Here is a 20,032-nt window from a genome sequence, read left to right as displayed (position 1 = left end):
AGTTTCTGCTTATTTTGATTAAGGTTTAATCATATTGCGTACCATAATATACATAATATAATTAGTTAAAGCTACAACTTAGTGCGCATTCTTGTACTTTAGCAACAACTACAACAAAAGATATGACACATAAACAATAACAAAATGGTTGATCGTTCCTAACAACAACGAACATATAAAATAATTCTGTTAAAACATTTGCTGTTAAACAAAGAAAATGTAAAAGTTTTATTTTCAATCATTAATTTTTTTGCTTTTACTTTTTCCGTTTTTTATATCACAAGTTAAAATTTTGATTATTGTTTGGTCAATTTTATTATAATATTTATATGTATAGTACTTGTATATGTATGTATGTATATATGGTATTAGGTAAGTGTGTAAATTATGTACATAAGAAAATATTCTAATAGCATAATTTAATAAACGTATTTCCGTAAGTTTCTCATATAAATTGGTCTAGATAATCAAGTCATGGTGTTTCATTAAATGGGGTTCCCCTTTTGGTGTGAGGAATTGGTTGAGTTCTAGTTTCAAGGACTTGGTATACAGAGCAGTACTAACGATACGAGTGATATAAATGTAGTTAAAAATAGATGTTTTTAGGAGATTACAGAGAAATTCGAGTTAGTTGCATGCGTTAAGTTAAGAGAGTGTTCTTTTTGTGATATTTAATCGCTTGATATTTAGAAATATGTTTTAAGAAGGTCCTAGCCATGTGGTGGCACGATTAAGATATAGGGATATATGATTCGATATGGCAATTGGGAAGAATAATTAAAGAATATCGCAAGTGCCCTAAAAATCGCAGAATGCACACATTTGCAGATTTAAATTGATATGTAATATCATGTAATATATAGAGGTGAATATTCTTTGGAAAATGAGCAAGTCTAAAGCAATAAACTTTCAGATATGTTACAGATATTTAGGATTGACTCCTTTGAAATATTCTTGGCCATTCATCTGTGCGATATGTACTGCGGCAAAGCATATCCCCAAGATCTTTAAACACACTCCACCACATCGACTAAGATGCCCTCCGATGAGCTGCCACTTTCCAGTTTCGATATTAGTCGCAGGTGAGGATAAAGCGTGGCTAGGCCTAAAGAGCCATCAGACCATCGATTCTCTGACGCGGCCCTTTACCTGTAAATTAGTTTCGAGAGTCGATGTAGTTTTGGATAAATATGTTTTTGGGGCTTCATGCACATCTAGACGTAGGTGGTGTAAGGAGATTTACACATAGACAGACGAGCGTGCGATATGTCGGAACCGGGACTGGATAAATTGCTATTTCGGGTTTCACTTTCACTTCGGACTTCGCTTTCGGTTTCGCTTTCGATTGCCTCTCCATTGCCGCTTCCATCGAACTCTCTGGGTTATGGAGAGAATACGCGCAGGGATCTCAGCAGAGTGGCCAGGACATTGGCCAGGCACTCGGCCTGCAGGGCCAATTGTCCTGCCCCGATGGGTCCGATCTCGACGCCCACCAGCTCCCTGAAGCTACTCGCCACATCGTGTACTTTGAGCACTATGTTCCTGGTTTGCAACGGAGCCGAGGTGTGCCTGGTCATATCCTGGGCCAGCTCCGTAATCCTTCGAATGGCCGTCAGGCAGGAAGTTAGATGTTCTGGCAGCGTAATCAATGTCATGTCCGACATGGAGGCCACCAGGAACTTGCTAGCCGTGACCAGGGCCAAGGTCTGTTCGGTGAGCTCGTTCCTGGCGCGCTGGAACTTCTCCTCGTCGATGGAGGTGCCGCCTCCTGCCGCCTGGGCCACCGAACACTGGGCGGCCACCTGGTCCAACTTGATTAGCAGGCCGGCCATGGCCACATCCGTTTTGGCCAGCAGCGCCTCGCCATCGATTAGGTGACCGTTCTTGATGAACAGCTTCTCGCCGTGCAGCTGCTGCGGTTTCTTGGGGAGCAGGGGAAGTGTTCCGTTGGCTTGGTTCAAGTGGGGCAGACGAACGGTGGCCGGAATGGGTGGTGAGTAGTGGGCAGGTGGTGCAGATCCGGGTGATGAGGTGTTCGGAGAATTCACTCCGTTCGAAGGACGCGGGCGACAGGCGATGGGCGGCAACGGGGGTTTCTTGGGGCCACTCACCGGGTTCGTGGGACTGCTCTGGCTTCCATCCAGCGTGGGACTTCCCCTCGGCGGCAGCTGTGGCGGACAGAGCTCCCGCCGCTCCTGCGACTGCATCATTGGGCTGGCGGCAATACGCACCTGTTTTTTGGGCGAGTAGCGCTGCAGGAGCTCGGCACTTTTCGGTGGTCTCGCCGGCGGCGGTGAAAGTTGCTCGGTAGTGGGTGTTCTGGGCGGTGGTTGCAGTTCCTCCTGACCCGGCTGCTCATCCTTTTTGCTGGTGGGACAACAGCTGAACTTGCTCTTCCTCTCCACAGTGGCGTACTCGATAACGTGGGGTGAGTGACTGCCAGTCATTCCATTGTTGCCAATGTTGCCATTGTTGCCATTGGCCACCGATTGAAAGAACTCCCTCTTCGCCTGAACAGAGTTGCTATACAGGCACTCGGTTTCGACCGATGGAAGCACCTGCTGTTGCTCCAAATTCGGCGGTGGTGGTATGATGAACGACATTATCTCCTCGGGGGTCAGTTCCTTGGCGGGCGTCGCTTTCTGCGTGGGTGGTGCCACCATAATCTGCTGCAGGAAACTGTCCAGCTCCTCAGCCTTGCCCTCGAATCCCTTCGGGGGTGCTGCATTCATCAGCGACAGGGAATCCAACTCGTCGGGGGTTTGGGGTGGCGGAATGGCACGCAGATCTATGAGATCCGTATCGGTTTCAATGAATGTATCTTCCCTCACTTCAAATCCATAAATCTCGGATAGCTGACGGGCAGCAACGTCCGTGTCCGCAGAGGCCGCATTGCTAATCTCCTTCAGCTGCTGCAGATACTCCCTCAGATTGTAGTCCTTGGTCTCGGCACCGAAATGTGTGCCATCGGGACTGTGCAGGCCAAAGCTGCTCCTCTGCGAGAGTTGCTGTTTGGCTGGTGCCAAACCAGTGGATCCAGAGGATGATCCGGCTGCCTGGAGCAGCATCATTTGTGGTCTCCTGGTTGTAGGAGACTGCGCCGGTGAGGCCACGGACTCCGAATCACTCTCGCTCTGGGAGAAATCGGTGCCCAGGGCTTGCAAGTCGCTCAACAGCTGGCTAAAGCCATTCAATTTCCTCTGCGGTCTCGGGCTGGAAGTGCTGCAGAGACTTGGCTTTCGCTTGGGCGTAGCTGGAGTCGGAGGTGCAGAGGTGGAAACTGGAGCAGACTCGGGAATAGCGTTCAATCCCTGCGTTATGCCACTCAACTCGTGGTTAATGGTCTCCGCCAGCAGCGTTAGGGAATCACTATGTTTCAGAGGATGACCCGGCGGAATGCCTCCTCCTGGGCCCAGAATCGTGCCACCCTGCGAGCCCTCCGTCGAGGAAACCTTGCTGCTGTTGAGACTATCGCAATCCGAATCGAACTCCAGCATGGCCACGCCTCCTCCGCCGCCGCCCTGTTCCTGTTCACTCAGATATTGCTCGGAGGTCTGAACGAGGTGCTGCAGTTCCTGAACCCTCCGCAGAACCTGCTCGTTCTTGGCCTCCAGTTGGTGGCTGCCCAAGTGGCTGCGTCCCTCGCAGTAGTTGCTACCACTGCTGTCACTCAGTCCCGAGTCCTTGGCCGCCTCCTCCAGCAGCTCGGTGGCCATCACACTGTGCAAGTCCAGGTCCATGACGTAGGGCAGTGAAGTGGGCGCCTGAATGGAGGATTGCTGCTGCAGCTGACCCCTTTGGACCAGCGGATGGTAGGGTGGCGCCATCAGGAAGTTAACGCTGTGCGCTCGCGTGTGGAAGGGCAGCAGGTAGCTCCATCCCGCTGGGAGCACTGTGTGCTGGGACAGAAAGCCGGGCGCGTTGTCCTCGTCGTTCGGTTCCCGTTCCCTCAGAATATTTAACACGTTACCTGGCAACGAAATGTTATAATAATCGCATTGCAAATAGGGATCGTTGAGTTCCTCACCTGTCAGCAGTCGGTAGTAGCCACCAAGGACAAGGCTGAACTCGCAGCCATCCCGATCCTCCATGATGAACTTCACAGCTCGATCTCCGAGCATGAATATGGATACGCTGCAGGTGACATCATCCTCGCGATTCACCACCACATGGGTGAAGTCCTCGATGGCGGAAATGGGCTGGGGCTGCTTGGGAGCAGCAACAAGTTATAGAAGCTACAGCAATCAACAGAATCGAGATGGACTCACCACCGAATTGCGGGCACTGGATATTTGGCTCAGTCCAAAGCGTGGACTCACCAGCAGGACGCGTTCGACGCCCTCTCTTTGGTTTGTGCTGAAACATTTGGCTCCGTAGCTGGGTAAGCTAGCGATTATATCTAGATAATGCAGTTTGGCCTGCAAATGAGCAACGATTTTAACTTATTTGATTTACAAGCGATTTAAAGTGCCCTCTGCTCACCTGCAGCTGAGTGAGAACCTTGCTGGAGGATCCCGTCATCTCCGCGTTGAGCTTGAGGAAGTGAGAAATCAGGCGGCGCAGCTCCTTGCGCTTCATGCCCTCGAACAGACTCACCGGCACAAAGCGCTCCAGCCCAAACTCGCGTCTGAAAGGAGTCAGAAGGATGTATGCATAAGAAGGCGGTGCGGCGTCTCAAGGATGCGGCTGAACCTACTCGACCAGCTTGACGGTGAGCTTGGCGGGCGCAAAGTTGTTGGCCAGGGCGTGCTGGTGCATGTGGAGGGCGGCCAGGCGCAGGGCCAGTTCCGGCTGCAGCTCTGGGGCGAATCTCTCCTGGTTGACATCGTTGCAGCACTGCAAGTACAGGTAGTCCAGGGCGTGCAGATCCCGCTGCGCCAGCTCCGCGGCCGAGATGGGCACGAAGGTGATGCGGAATAGGCACCTCAATTTGTGCGCTCCCGGACGCGCCGCAATCTAGTCAAGAAAATAAGCGGAAATGCAAAAATAAATGCAATTTCGCCTCGAGAAAGTGCATGTATATTGAGTTATCCTCACCCTGGCCAGCGACTCCTGCGGATCCAGCAGCGTGAGCTTGTTTCGCTTGAGGCTCTTCACGTGCTCCAGCACCAGGCTGAAGAGCTCGCCACAGCACAGGCATAGCTTGTCCAGCAGCGAGCTGACCACGTCCTGCACCGTCGTGGTGGCGTCGTACTTGAAGGACTTGGTCTGCCCGTTCTCGAGGAACACCTTCAGCACATTGGCCATCGGGGGCACGCAGATGTCGCCCAGCGAGAAGGCCGAGGGCTGTAATAGTAGGGCAACAAATACAAATTATTAAGAAAATACTTTACACCAATTATTGGATATTTAGTAATCAGATCTTTTCGTTTGGAGTGTCCCACTGGCATAGGCTTTTTGAGTGGTGCTAAATATGAACAACTCACCGGAAACAGTGGAGCTCCGTTGACGCAGACACTCTCGGCGAATCGAACGCGACTTGGACGCGACCGCAGCTTGGCTCGCTTGCCCGCGGAAAGCAGGGTGGATTTGCGGCCAGGCAGGACGCAGTGCGCCATGGGCTGGCACACCAAGAGATTGACCTGCGCCTCACATGCCCGCACCAGCTGGATGACATGGTCGCGTGGCGCGTCCTTCACGTCCTCGCCATTCACCGCCAGGATCTGATCGCCCGGCTGCAGTTTCCCGATGCTGGGGCCACCCTCCGTCACAAATCGCACGATTACGGGCCGCTCACTTCCGGCCACGAATCCAAATCCCAGGCTGGCGTTCCTCTGGAGTTGTACCTGTCGCGGTTCCGGAGGATGTTCATCCCAGCGTATGCACTCGGGCGCCTCGTAGGTGGTCGTTTTATTCAGGTGGCTATGCAAGCAGTACAGCTTGTAAGATTTTATATGACATGATATAGATTATGGGATACTCACTTTATGTAATAGGAACGACCCTTGGAGTCTATGGCACGCTCCCAGCCATACGAGAGCTCCTCGTGCTTGCTCCAATCCTCGCAAGCTGGCAGCCAACCGGCAGACTGCGTCATGTGGCTAAAGGAAAATGATAGATAAATATTTTAAATAACTATATTGGGGCTTAGACCTTCTTTACGGTCACTAATTCATGAGTAAGCCCATTCAGCCCACTTCACTCATTGTAAATTGCAATTGCTATTTGGCATTCATTTGGCATTCCTACACATGAGACATGCGTTAGTAATTCAACAAGGCAAATAAAAATCTATAAACACTGTTACCATTGCTCAGTCAGCTGAAATCGGTAAGCAAATACTGCGGACAAGTATCTTGTATCTGTATTTGCTGAATTACTTACAAGAAAAATGCAGTCCTTAATAATAACTGATACCAAACATGATATGTTGCCTAAATTCAAGCATGTCCTCTTAGTTTCAAACTATTTAAAGGATGTGTAGGTACAGCAAGCAACTTTTGTGTGCCTAGTTACTTTTTCTTTCCCCAATCGAATAGCTCCTGGTTGCATCCCACACACATAGCTTTCTATTTATCTTTTCTATTTATAAATCATGCAAGAACTCGCCCACTTGCACTTGACCCACCTCCCACGTTGACCCTGAACCTGCGGTCATCGGTTGCCTGCCAGCACCACAACCTGCGGGAAAACCCTTCGTAGCCACGCCCATCACAGCGGCAGAGGGCTGTTTGTCCCTGTGGCTGGGCTGCAAATGCATTCCAATTGACATTAATCAGAGCTAATTGGGTTATTTGCTCGACTTTGCAATAAACAGCAGCCCATAATCGGGCCGCAGAGCTAAAACTAAACCTAGCCTCAGTCCACGGCCCATTTAAAGGCAGCTACAGTGGGACCTCTGTCAAGTGAACCAACTAAATTGAAATCTAAATTGCTTTCCAACTTATTCTTGTCCTAATTTGGAACAGTCCACTTTTCACTGTGCTACTTGTTGAATTTGTGTAATATTTAAAATCTGTTAAAGTGTTTACCCCAAATAATTGACCACTTATTGAAAAGTGGACCTTATGGAAGCTGGACTGTGGGATCCCGGCCAGATCCCGAACCCTCGAGCTAGCGCGCCAGCCAAATCCAATTGCGACCCACATCAGCCACCTTGGTGGCTTCCGTTGCTGTCTTTCTTCATTTCCTGACTGCACACAATTGTGATAATTAGTTTTGCACTTTTGCACACTCTCTGCGGGCGGAGGGGGGTGGGCGGGGGAGTGGGTTTGGCAGTGGGTATGGGCATCCAACCCAACCCAACCCAACGTGGCATCCAAACGGCTCTGTTCACTCATTCAGTCTATCGCCCCAGTGGCAGTTACCCAGTCCCGTGCCCCGTGCCCCGTGCCGCGTGCCCCACTCGCTGCTTTCCACTCGGTTATGGCATTTTGTGCGCTTTCAGTTTGATGTGCAACAAAGTGTAAAATTATTTAATAGAATTTCGTGCATAATCAATTTATGTGCAGCAGAGAGCCCAGCCAGCCAGCATTCAGTCGCCCATTCAGCGTCCACGTCCAAGCCATCTAGCCATCTAGCCACATGGCCACATAGCCAAGCAAGGACCAAAGTCCTTTCGTCAGTCAGTCAGTCAGTCAGTCAGGCAGTCTGTCACTCTGTGAGTTTTCCAGTTCGTCAGTGGACCAGCATTGAAATGCTGAAACTTTGCCCATGCTAATGGCTAAATAAATGTCCGACTTTCTGCTTTGTAAAATATTCCTTTTTGTGCGTGGCGAACGCAGAAAAATGGCGAGGTTATTAGAGTGGTTTTTGAAAAAGCCACGAACGAAAGTTTGCCACAAATAATAAATGTTGCAGTGCAAAAATAATTATTTCTAACTGCGGATATTGAAATGAAGACTTTAAGTCTGGGTTTAACCTGCTGGATTTCTATTTCTCTAACTATTTCGATTGCTAGATATGATTTTTAAAACGCTGCAAGGGGCCAGGATATTTAAGCCTTAGAGAATGCCTAATTGGCACAGACCATAAATCATTTAAAATATCTCGAGAGTTGCGAAAGGATTCCTAATTGGCAATGGCAATAAATTTCATTCTGTGGAGCAGAAAGAAACTTTGTTAATTGGCCAAACTAGTAGCTAGTGTAATTTAGAGCCATTGAAGTGTTTGCCGAGGCATTTAAATGATATTTCTACGATATTATGGCATTTAAGCCACCTTTCATCTTTCCATCTTTCAATTTCCTGCAAATCTTATTTACTACTACTCACTTGCAATAGTAGAGCCTGCCCTCCTTGCCCACATGGACACTCCAGCCGGGCTTGAGCTTCTCCTGTATGCCCTCCAAGTGTCCATCAATTTCTGGCCAATTCTCGGCCATGCCAGCGATGACACCCCCATGACTTTGACCCAAAAGTGGCCCATAGATGCCGGTGCCGCAGTTAGTTCCATTTGCTAACCCAGTGCCCAGCTCCGCAGCCGATGCTGTGCCCTCCACTTCCTGCTGGCATCCAGATGTGGCTGTTGCCATTGCCATTGCCATTGCTGTGGCTGTGTTGTTGGCTGTTGTTACGAATGTCACTGGGATTCCGGAGGATTGGGGCAGCGGACATCCGTTGGAGCGGGTGGGCGTGGCATGGACAACAGAGCCATTTGTTGTCGGCAGCGTTGTCAATTGAGGCGATGATGTTCGTGTCAGTAGCAAGGGCTTGGGCTTGGATGCTGCTCCTACGCCTCCAACTCCAGCTCCAGCTCCACCTGCTCCTCCTCCCGCGCCTCCAGTGGATGCGGCTCCTCCGGTCGATGTTGCTGTTGTGTTTGCGGCATTTTGTAGCGGATAGACATCACTATTCGAACGCCCCGAAGGCAGTAACATCATTGAAACACATTCGCTGCAAAGAGAGAAGAGCAGAATTGGGGGGCACATAAGTCAAGTTGTTGTCGGGCCATTTTTACACATTGTTCGATCCACAAATCACATTCCACTCCATTCTACGCCACCCCACTCTACTCCACGCCAGTCCACGACCAAGACGACCGACCCACTTTGCCCGCAAACAGGCTCCTCCATAATTCAACATCCAGCATCCAGCTAACAGTCTGAAGACAGGCCGATGGCATTGCCTTTTCTGCCACGGTCTTGACAAAAACCAAAACAAAAAAACCAAACAGGTCCCCCATAACAGACATGCCCATTACCATGGTCACCATCATCATGATCACCATCATCGGTGATCAGCTTGGTCGTCATGATCATCGGGATTGGTGGAATTGGCGGAATTGGTGGGATAGGTTCAGGTTTTAGGCCAACTTGTTTTTAGTGTTATGACACAATTTTCAATTTGCTTTTACTGTTTGGTTTCGTTCTCTCTCTTTTTGCATATGTTTTGCTCCTTAATTTGGCAATGCTGCAAAAATGGATTGGCCATGGCTGTGGAGGAACTGGTTTCGAAATGGGATCAAATAGTTGGCATGGTTTGCGAAGTGGAGCTCTCGGCTTGGGTGAAGGATCACAGCGATAAGGAAATGGAAAATGGCAAATGGAAAACGGAAAACGAATGAATTCAAGAGAAATCCAGACATATCAACTCAACTAACTGCTTTCGCATTGAAGGCCTATTGAAACACTAGTCGATTTATATCGAAATGATTATGACATTGCAGTTGGCTTAAAGCCGTGTAATTTGTTGCCACAATATTTACTTTATTTACAAGTAAATCCATTTACTTTCTGGCATACGCGCTGAGTAAGAACAACATGTCAAAGGAACTGAAACAAATTCGGACCAATTCGTTTTGGACAAACCCATTCGTGCATTGCAAGCGAATGGATCAATCCCGCCCACATTGTTTACACTGTCCAAACTCCTCAATAATATCAAAGAGCATTTGCATAATGTTTAGATTTCAACGCCACCGACAGCATTTCGGCTTTTGGCTCTGACATGGTTCACTAAATGGATTGCAAAAGATTTTTTCAAATTTATTCCGCACCGGAAGGCGGAAGGCGGGAGTGTGGAAGTTGAGGAAGTTGTGGCAGTTGCGCCAGTTGCGGCAGTGCAGGGATAAAACATAGATACGTCTGCCAAAAGTATCTGTGTATGTGCAAGTATGTGCGTCTGTGTGGGTGTGTGGGTGTGTGTGTGAGTGGGTGAGTGCCAATGGCCGATAGTGCGGCTAGTTGGCTGAGTACAAACAACAAGCCGCCAACAACAAGAGGACGCTTGCAAAAATGGATGTGTTTGTTTGCTTGCGCAATTTCACTCGATGGCTTTGCTGGCGGAAACGGGGCGCAACGGAAAAGGAGTCTGCACAACCGGAGAACCGGAGAACTGGAGAACTGGAGTGGCGTACGGATAGATGCGACTTCAAAAAACCAGATACGACAGATCCCAGCCAAACAAAGAGACATCCATTAGGCGAGCAGAGTCGAGCTTGCGCCACGTTGGACGTGGAAGAGGAGCAGCCGGGGGACAGCTCATCAACTTGCTCCGCGATAATGACAGGGAGCGACGAAAGGAATGGGCTCTACACTGGACGAAATGGGGATATTCTTATAACTAGTACCCTCCGGAAGTTGGATATGCTGTTAAGTCAACAAATACTTCTGTAATACTTTTGGAAGCAATTATTAGTAGAGGTTAGCTTTCTCCAACATTTCTAAGCATTTGCTTACAGTCAAAAGGGTAATCAGAATAATATATTATATTTTAAAATTATTATTTGATTACTCGGCATTTCTTACAGTGCCAGTAACGGCTTGGCAAACAACGGCAAGCGAGAAGCGACCAGCGACCAGCGACATGGTCAAGTTCCTCCTGCGACTTCTTATGTGTATTTTCCTCCATTCTTCCTATGTGGCGAAGAAGTTTTATAAACAACTTGGCAGACACACACTCGAACACTAAAAACTGGAACACTTGAACAATGTTTTGAATTACATATTTTCTTTGTTTGGGAGTGAACCAAATAGACAAGTGCAAAAATGTTCATAAAGTTGTTCTGCCTCGTTTTTCTTTTCTGGGTTAGGAATGCTCGACAACGGAATGTTGATTTGACTCCAGACAGCAACTTGCCCCGCAGTTGAACCACCCAAGCTGGACCCCCAAAAGGATCATTGTTGTATATTAAATATTCGAAAAATATACCATATCATTACCACTTGTGTTGTAATGAAATTAGTATCCCATGTCCCTCGAAATACGTTCAAGTTCCCAGAGAATTTCACGACTGCTGGACAAACAAAAATCAATTTGAAAAGATCACACATTCCCCTCCCCTGGCTGCCCACAAAAATGGCTAGGAATTTCAGTTACCAGTGCTAAGAGCTAAGAGCTCACAGCTCACAGTTCAGAACTCAGAACTCTTAGCCGAGCAAACATTTTCGCTATCGCCAGAAGCTTTCCACATCCCATCCAAGTGTAACCGATACGAAATACGGAATACGAAATACGAAAGCGGTTCCAGCTCATGCCGCCCATGCATTTGGACACCAAGACCCAGCACAAAAGTTGTCAAGAAAGAATGGTGGGTCGCCTTTGGGGGCGGGGTGGTGGCTATCAGGAAGGGGCTGGGGCAGGGTGGTGCGAGGGGTGGGGCAGTTGGAGTCGGCCGAGACAGGAAGAGGGGCCAATGGAAACGGGAGCGACACTTCCAGCGAATGATTTGTGTCAACAGAGAGAAAAGGCAGCTGAGAAATGTTTATGCACGTGGCGTTGCGAGTGTGAGTGTGAGTATCTATGTGCGATGGATGACGTCGGGGCAATGACAGAGATCAGTAAATGGAAACCACACATAGCACATACAGCTGCGGGCAACGCGATAGGTACACTACCCCTGTACACTACCCTTGAAGATAAACGCATAGTAAACTAGCAATTACCTATATTTATGTGCTTTGTTCATTTTGGCTCGAAAGCAGGCTAGAGTTTTAAATGTGAAATTGCGAAGTATTTTAAAAAGATTAATATTTAACAAGAAAGAAACCAATTATCTCCACAACTCTTTACTTTGCATAGTTACTGTTATCAATCGGATTTCTTGGGCAAATAATTGTTGAGAAAAAATGAAATATCTAACTAACTTTAATCGAAACACAAAGCTTTAAAAAGCATTTCACGTAAACTTCAAGATACGTAAACGTTTAAAAAGTCCACTTGAAGATGTAATTCTGCGGATAACATCTTGATTGCTAGTATTTTGTCCGCAGGTGTTCGTGCCATGGACAGTTGTAAAATGTCAGTGCGGAAATTGTGCGGAGCAGTGAAAAGAAATAAATGAAAAGACAGCAAGAGTCTGATGACGGGCGATAACAAAAAGCGAGCAGCATCAAGCACGAAAATGTTGACCAGCAGTTACAAATAAAAAAAAAGTACAAAAATAATAATAACAAACAAACGCTGAAAAACAAAGTTAAGCTCTGCAAATTGTCCCAGTTCCGAGGGCTTAAATGAAAGGTGGATTGTTATTGCAATTTCCCCCCCTCCGCTTTTCAGCGACGAAGGAAATTCTCCTTTGTGAAGAAATTAAACACAATTTGTGAATGCATTTGTTATTCGCATTCGCATTCGTACTCGCATTAAAGACTCCAGCAATTTGCAGCTCTTACAGCAGCCCAGTTTACCCCCCATTTCCTCTGGCTCTTACCAATTTCGCTCCGTTTCGTTATTGTTAATTGAAAAGAAATTACGGCGGCACAATGAAATAAAATTGCTCGACGTTATTTATTTTGCCGACGCTGTCGCTCATTTCAATTACATTTAACACAAAGTAAAAGTAAAAAGAAATGGGCCTGCGCATATTAAAAAATAATACGTATACGTACAAGTGAGTTCATATTTGTACGACTGAATATTTCAATGCAAATTGGCCACAATTTTGCTTGATTTTTAGTTAAAGTACATAGAGCCATTTGATAATTAGCTGGTTAACTTGTCTAACTTGAAAGATTGTTTAGTTTTACAATGATATCTTTGCACTCGTTTGCGCACCACGAAATCGATAAAATTAAAGCAAAACCTTTGGATAACCATCAAGCTTAGCTCCCCGTTGGAATAAGCATGTGCCAGCCATTTAGTTAGATCGTTATAGATGCACATGCGATGCGATGGTGTGCGTGGCCATATCCATATCCACATCCATATCCACATCCATATCCACATCCACATCCATATCCATATAGACACGGCACCCATAACTACCCAGGCATCGATATATCGGGATATCGCTGCCGTCGGTTGCGGTTGAACGTGATTCTCGAAATGTCACGCACACACGGCAAAATGAAATGAAAGAAAAGCAACGGCGGTATATCAATTTGTTTTATTTTTTCGATTTGGTCGGGGCACGGGGGTGGGTTGGGGTATTCATGGCACATTCATGGCACATTCATAGTACATTCATGAAAACGCTTTCGCTTTGGACGGCCAGCGATAACATCCATTCATAAAACTCGGCAACCCGTGCAACCCGGAGCAACCTCTGCCATGGCAACGTGGCTCTGATAAGGCGCGAGTATCTAGATAGTTTTAAATGAGGAATCCGAGAGTGCAACGCATGCCAGCTTTGCCGATGCTCGACGTGAGATTGCACGGGAATGAGGGTCTGCTAACTATCAGATTTTACATTTAATTCGATATATTTGCAATTTATACTATGCATGTGAAAGTAGTGAAAAGGTTTTATGTTCTAACGTTCATACATTACTTGCTAAGCTCGCCCTTTTGTGCACACAAATTAAACATCAGCAAATTGATTTCCTCGGGCTCAAGTTAATGCCCAGGCATATTTAATGCCAATTGGAAACTTAAGTATGTACATGCAACACCACTTAGCACTATAATCAGAGAAAATATTTGCATTTCCCAGCTCTTTGTAGCTGTTAGAGCTTCCCAGCAGAATGTGAATGAACATCACTTAAGGCCAACATCTAATCCAACTAATTTGTACCGTCATTAACCAGCTAATTTCGCACTTTGAGCGGGGATTTCACAACAAAAGCGCCGACATCAAATGTATCGGAAAACAAGGCGAGAACAATGTGGCAGAGGATTCCTTTTTGGCCAGCGACTCATTAGCAGAATCACTGGGGCACGCCCGAAAGTAGGCAACACAAACTCAGAAACCAACACAGACACAGAAAGTACATTACAGACACATTTGAAGAAAGACACACTCACTCGACTGATTACAACTTAGGGCGAAACTTTTAATTGATATACCGTGAACACATTACCCCCACACACACGAGGTCCAAAAGAAAGAAGCAAGTTGACTTACGACGGCCAAATAATGAGTTTTTAACAAGTTCACGGGTAGACGGGGAATTCGTTATAAGGAAAACAAGAGAGTTTATTAAGTGCCCGCCGGGCAGACACATTTTTTCACATTTCACATTTGTTTCCTCTTTTCCCCTCCTCCTTTTGTTTTAATAAATACAGCAGCGAGATGTCAACTGCAACAGCCCAGCAAACTCACAGAGCTCGTACACCTGAAAGTAGCCCCCTCAAAGCGCCTGACATAACGTGATGTGAAGTCTTCTCGTTTTTCGGGGAATGAAGTGCAATTTTCACGTATCCAAGTCACATATCATGGGCCAATCGTGAGGCAGTGAGGCAGTGAGGCGGTGAGTCGGTGAGGCGGGCGGAGGAAGAAAGAAAGTACTGGTAACGTGCCTTGCTTTTTGGCTAACCTGATTGATTTCAACATATTCATCAGGCAGTGCCACGACCTCCTCTCCCCTTCTCCACTCCCCTACTCAATCCGGCCAACTCACTTATTCATTCACTTATTGCCGCACTCACACTCAGTCTTGGGCATGTGGATCCCGCTTGATTCCAAAAACAGCACGTGTCTACAGTGAAATCGATTAGACGCGTTTATTTGACAGTCTAAAAACTGCAAAGGCAATAGATCTCACTAGAGAATGATTTCTTAAATTATATTATAAAAATAACTATGCATAACATTATTATTTCAATACAGATTCCATATGAATTCAACACTCGAATGGTAGACAACCAATCCTATATATATATACATATTCCTTTTCTGATCACAATTCATAACTCTCAATCATGATAAGTATTTTATTTCAGTGCAAGCCTCTTGGTGTTTTCCAATGCCATCGAACAGCAGTCACGAAACAAGCAGCTCTATGAAGTCTAGGATTATTGAAGCGATGTCTCAGTTTCGTAGTTTTCCGCTTGACGCAGGCAGGCTTTTGTGGCTTTGGTTTTTGGTGGGTGGGTTTGGGTGGAATGGGATTGGATGGAATGGCATGGTTCCTATGTGTTAACAGCTCAAAAATGTGGTTGTTGCTGCTGCTGTTGCTGCCCTGCCGAGGGATTATCAAATTGGCCCGGAGATTGTCTTGGCTGACGGGCAGCATCTGGTTAGGCAAATGTCGTCAACTTTTGTGGCTGTCGAAAATTTGCGCAAAGAGTTTTCTTCCAACATTTGCCAGTTGGTAAACTTTGCTGATAGAATGGCTGGCATGTGGGCTATTGAAATCCCACTTAATACCAACGACTTTTTGTTTAATTAAATTGGATCAAGAAATGCGCACACGACCCAATAAATTTTCATTCATGATTTGCCCTCAAAGTTTTAGGCGTTACTTCTATCTATAAATGCTGGAATTTACGAAGCCAATTATCACATTGGTAATTTATCAAATAATGGGCGGAATAAAACAGAAATCAATTCATTTAAATGCAGAAAAGGATTTTAAATTTTTCATTTAGTGCATTCATTTGACCTTTTAGAATACTCATACGACCTGTGACATTTTCGTATATCCTGTGCACTAAAAGCTGCATAAATTTATGCAAATGAAGAACATCTATCGCTTCAGCAACTTCGCATATGGAAATTAACATAATATATTATATTAAATAATATCAAATTTGCCACACGACACAATTTACGCATAAATATCCTTCTCTCGTTCGCTTTGAAGCTAACTAGATTATATGCTCTTGAGTGTTGGTAACTAGAAAATGAATGCAAGTGTCCCCTTGCCTTTTTAATAAATCGAATAAATCAAATGTTTCTGAATAATGAGCAGAAAGCAATTTGTTTTGTCAACCAAATCGCTTCCAATTACCGGATCTATGTACCAGTTGATCCAAGGCTCCATTTCGCGGTCTGTTACCCAATCGACAACAGTGGCAAGCCGGGGATTATGTTTCCCCGTCCAAAAACATCTTGTAATCATTTAGGACAAATGGCTGCCATCTTTGGAGGAGGCATTACGCATTTGGCACTCGGAGAACCAGCGAGCGGAATGTAAATTTTTACGAAATAGCTGAGACACTTGTATCATTAACAGCTGTTTCACATGACACATGACGAGGCACAGAGGTGGGTGGTTGGGTGGCAGGGCGTTTGGGCGTTTGGGGCTGACCCGGTGGCAAGGCCATCCCACGCTGATGATGATGAGTGAGGGCAGGCGAGAAAGTAGGTGGGAGGACTTAACAAGCGCACGCCCTCCATCGCTAATGACTGCGAATGAACCTCCTTGACACAATTATGAAGGAAGATTCTCAGCAGACAGGGGGTGGTGATTTCAGTCGCCAGCTTAAAATAATGGAAACAAATTGCTAAATTGTTTAATGTTCGTGGCGCGTTTGGCAATTTGTCGTCCTTCATTTGCCACAGGCCCGCTGCCACACACACACACACCCATGCACACACACACACAAGTGCAGAGAGAGGGAAATGGATACCGGATGTAGGACACAATTGGCGGAAACGTTCGGCCGGGGAGTTATTGATTTTCGAATTTAACGGCTTTATGCTTTATTGGCCAAGTCAATTGTTAGCCATTTGTTTTTCGCCTCTGGCTCTGCTGGCTCTTCTGGCTCTGCTCCGACTTCTGCCTTCTGCCTTTTGCTCTGTCTTGTGCTTCAGTTCCAGAAATTCCTTGGACTCCATGCCTTTTTAACTGCCTCTTCTATGGCTAAAGTGAACACTGGTCTTAGGTGAACTTTACAATTGATGCGAGAGACTACATTGCTATTACTTGTAACCTTGAAAGTTGCCTCGTAGAATGACATCTGTAACGATTTAAAAAGTTCCTTTCCTCGAGTTCTCACTGTACCTTTTATTTTCCGCTTCCGGTCGCGCTTCGGCTGCTTTGAAATTGGCTTCTCCCTTTTTTTTGCCTTTTCACTTAAACCGAAATGTCATTTCGATTCGGCTTCTTACAAATGGCCATTCAGGTGGCCTCCCCCTTCCGCCACCCCCCAAATCCGCCCAGTCAATTTGTTTGCCGCTTGTGTCTTGGCGAATTAGCCGTTTAGCCGCAAGGCCGAAAAGGAGAGCAGGAAAGCAGGAAAGCTGGCCAGGAGCGTGGGTCCACGTAGGTCGTTCAGGTGTGCGTGTGCAGCCCAAGGCAAGGCAAGGCAATTTCTTGCATACATATAGGGGCAATATGGGTTTAGGAGCGTGTCCTGTCCACTCAGGCGGCAAGTGAAGGGCTTGGGGCTACCGCAGCAGCAGGCATTTGACCCCAGCCTTATACGGAATTGAAAATACGTTAGATAAGAAAGATGTTAGACAAGCTTCACGAAAAAAACGGCAGTTTGGCATAACTGCTCGGGGAGGGAGGAAAAGTTGGCGGATTGGCTTGCAGACAGAAGTTGGCAAATATTTTTGCCAACACATATAAAAGGAGTGGGAGAATGTCTATGAGCTTTTGGGATTTATCTATGGAAGTTCGGCAAGCGTCCAGAAGGTCGATTCAATTTCCGTTGAAATGAGATTAACTGGAATGTGCAAAATTGATGTTTTGTCAAACTTAATTGGAAAATTGAGCATAAGAAATTTGAGGGGGCACAATGGCAAAATTATGAATATTTTTTACTGAACGGTCAAGAAGTTCGGTCATGAAGTTCGCCCATTGAGAAATTTCTATGGAATATTTCTTAGAAAAGTTAGTTGCGTATTTCACTACCGAGAACTACAGATTTCAGGGAGTGAATTGTTCACTTTAAAGCACACTCTTATACTCACATTACTTACAAAATTGAAGTAAGCTTTAGAAAGAAGTATATAATGAATAGGTAAGTCAAAGTGAGATTGACATATCCCATTAATTTCTAAGTATTTCGGTATCTAGCCTTCAGCGCATCTAATTGGAAGGCCTTCAAATGGCTGGAACTTAAAATGTTCAAATTAAAAATTCTCGAATCGTGTTCAATCGAGGAATTCCATCGCCCTGTCCGTGGACCCATTAGGCGTTCGCCATGCTGGCGGCTCAGGTGACTCCAATCCGACCCTCTAATTTCCAACACTGCTCACTTTGTAGGCCACTCGAATGCAGGTGGCACTCGGAGACAGAGGAGACAGAGGTCCTCCCGTGTGCCGTGCACTTGCTATAAATAAACGCACACACAGGCACGTAGCAGGACTTCTTTGGTGGCAGGACACGGAAGCGGAAAACGCCCCCGAGGCGCGCATTAATTACGACTTCCGGTTGTAGCTGCTCGATGGCGGGAAAAGCGGGCGCAGGAAGCGGGGAAACGTCAGATAACAAAACAGAAAACGCCATTAAACCGATTGAATGACAGCCTGATCAAATGAGTGAATGAATGGATAGGGAGCAGTTTGAGCTTGGCTTGAAATGTCACGTTTCATCAGCGTAGGAGAAAAAAAAACCAATCAGATACTATTGAATGGGGGAGTCCTGGCCACTGAGATATCAATCTGAGTAAATACTTGTATATGAGAAACGTTTTTGTAAAAGATGCTAACATTAAAGTAGCCGCAAGTAAAGTAGCTTTTAAAATTAAAGACATGCCCGGCCAGAGATTTTGTTGAATTCAAAGAAAAGCACTAATCAAATTTTACGATGTACATTTCAGGAATTGAACCATCTTTATAGGTCTCTTTTCCCACAGTGAACCACCTCTGAAAGCAAGAATGAGGAAACCAAATCATGCAATCAATAAACAATGATACGGGCAGAGCAATTTCAATTCCATTCTATTCGGTGGATTCACCCATTGTTTACACGAAAAATTTGTTAACAAGTGTGAAGTGAAAAGCCGAAGATGGGGAAATTAGTGCCGAGGTGGATACGAGTATATTTCCAAATGCCGCAAAGAGTGGGTGAACAAAGGGATTATTGACTTGGACCAAGTTTATTTTACGCCAAATGAGCTCAACCGCAAAATATCGATTTAAATCAATGTCCATCCAACTTCCCCCTTGTGCCTCTCCTTCTTTTTTTTCATGGGCTCCAGTCTGTTCTGCTCTGCCAAGTGGATTTGTCTACATTGTAGGGGGGGTTGAAAATGGACGGGGAAATGGGGGAAATGCGGGAAAACGAGGGACTGAGGCAGGTCACGGTGCCTTGCCTCCATGAATGGGAGCCCGAGCACATGGCTAAAAAAACGAGGGAGGCGGTTTTCCGAAGGGTGGGAGAGGGGGTACCCGTTGGGGCAGCTTCTGGGCTGCCTGTGTCCCTTTATTTTTAGACATATCGACGTCTCAGCTATAAATATTATTTCTATTTTATTACACATTTTATTCCATGCGATGTTTTCGTTACTCTCCCGATTCATTCGCTCAAAGCTCTCGAGCGCCAAAGTCGTACGTATTTTCCGGGCTAGGGCAACATATGGCCACATCACGTGCCAATCCATTTGAAAATCCCTTTCTCACAGCATGTCTGGTCATAACAAAAAAAATAAATTATATTACATCGGTGGAAAGAAGGCACTGCCATGGGACATAACGTAAAGTGTGCATTAATGCATGCGCAGCCATCACAAAAGTGGAATCACAAAATTTGTTTGATGCCAATAAAGCTGTCACAAAACAAGAGGCCCAAACAGCATCCCAAGTATATTAGATTTCAAGCAAAGATTCTGGTTTGTAGAAGGGTTTCGTCGAAGAGGGCTTGAAGATCGGTTCTTGGTATTTTCGAGATAAGCATCCGATTCCTTATGGAGCTGTCTGTTTATATACGTGATCAAATGCATGCATAATAATCGTCATTATTTACTTCTACATATTTATTGCACATGAATTGTAGACTTTCTTTCAGTACTACCTTTGATGACGCCATTAGTATGGTTACTTC

The 20,032-nt window shown here is 46.0% G+C and overlaps 1 protein-coding gene across 3 annotated transcripts in view; it reads right to left on the bottom strand.

Annotated features, from left to right (window-relative positions):
• Positions 1-288: 288 nt before the first annotated feature.
• Positions 289-20,032, bottom strand: part of LOC122621075 — a 29,073-nt gene continuing 9,329 nt past the window's right edge. The window contains exons 2-10 of one of the 3 annotated variants that reach the window (XM_043798817.1): positions 8,214-8,834; positions 5,925-6,041; positions 5,427-5,862; positions 5,038-5,286; positions 4,697-4,956; positions 4,483-4,627; positions 4,269-4,418; positions 4,028-4,208; positions 289-3,970 (exon numbers count right to left, since the gene is read on the bottom strand). In XM_043798817.1, the coding sequence (XP_043654752.1) occupies positions 1,383-3,970; positions 4,028-4,208; positions 4,269-4,418; positions 4,483-4,627; positions 4,697-4,956; positions 5,038-5,286; positions 5,427-5,862; positions 5,925-6,041; positions 8,214-8,821 (4,734 nt within the window). In that variant the 5' untranslated portion in view covers positions 8,822-8,834 and the 3' untranslated portion in view covers positions 289-1,382. The remainder of the gene's footprint in view (positions 3,971-4,027; positions 4,209-4,268; positions 4,419-4,482; positions 4,628-4,696; positions 4,957-5,037; positions 5,287-5,426; positions 5,863-5,924; positions 6,042-8,213; positions 8,835-20,032) is intronic. The other 2 variants (XM_043798818.1, XM_043798819.1) reach the window with 2 other exon arrangements.

The sequence above is a fragment of the Drosophila teissieri genome, chromosome 3R (assembly GCF_016746235.2).
Source record: "Drosophila teissieri strain GT53w chromosome 3R, Prin_Dtei_1.1, whole genome shotgun sequence".
Taxonomy (NCBI): Eukaryota; Metazoa; Arthropoda; class Insecta; order Diptera; family Drosophilidae; genus Drosophila; species Drosophila teissieri.
Note: the sequence above shows the minus strand (reverse complement) of the source record. Positions and strands in the feature narration are given on the sequence as shown.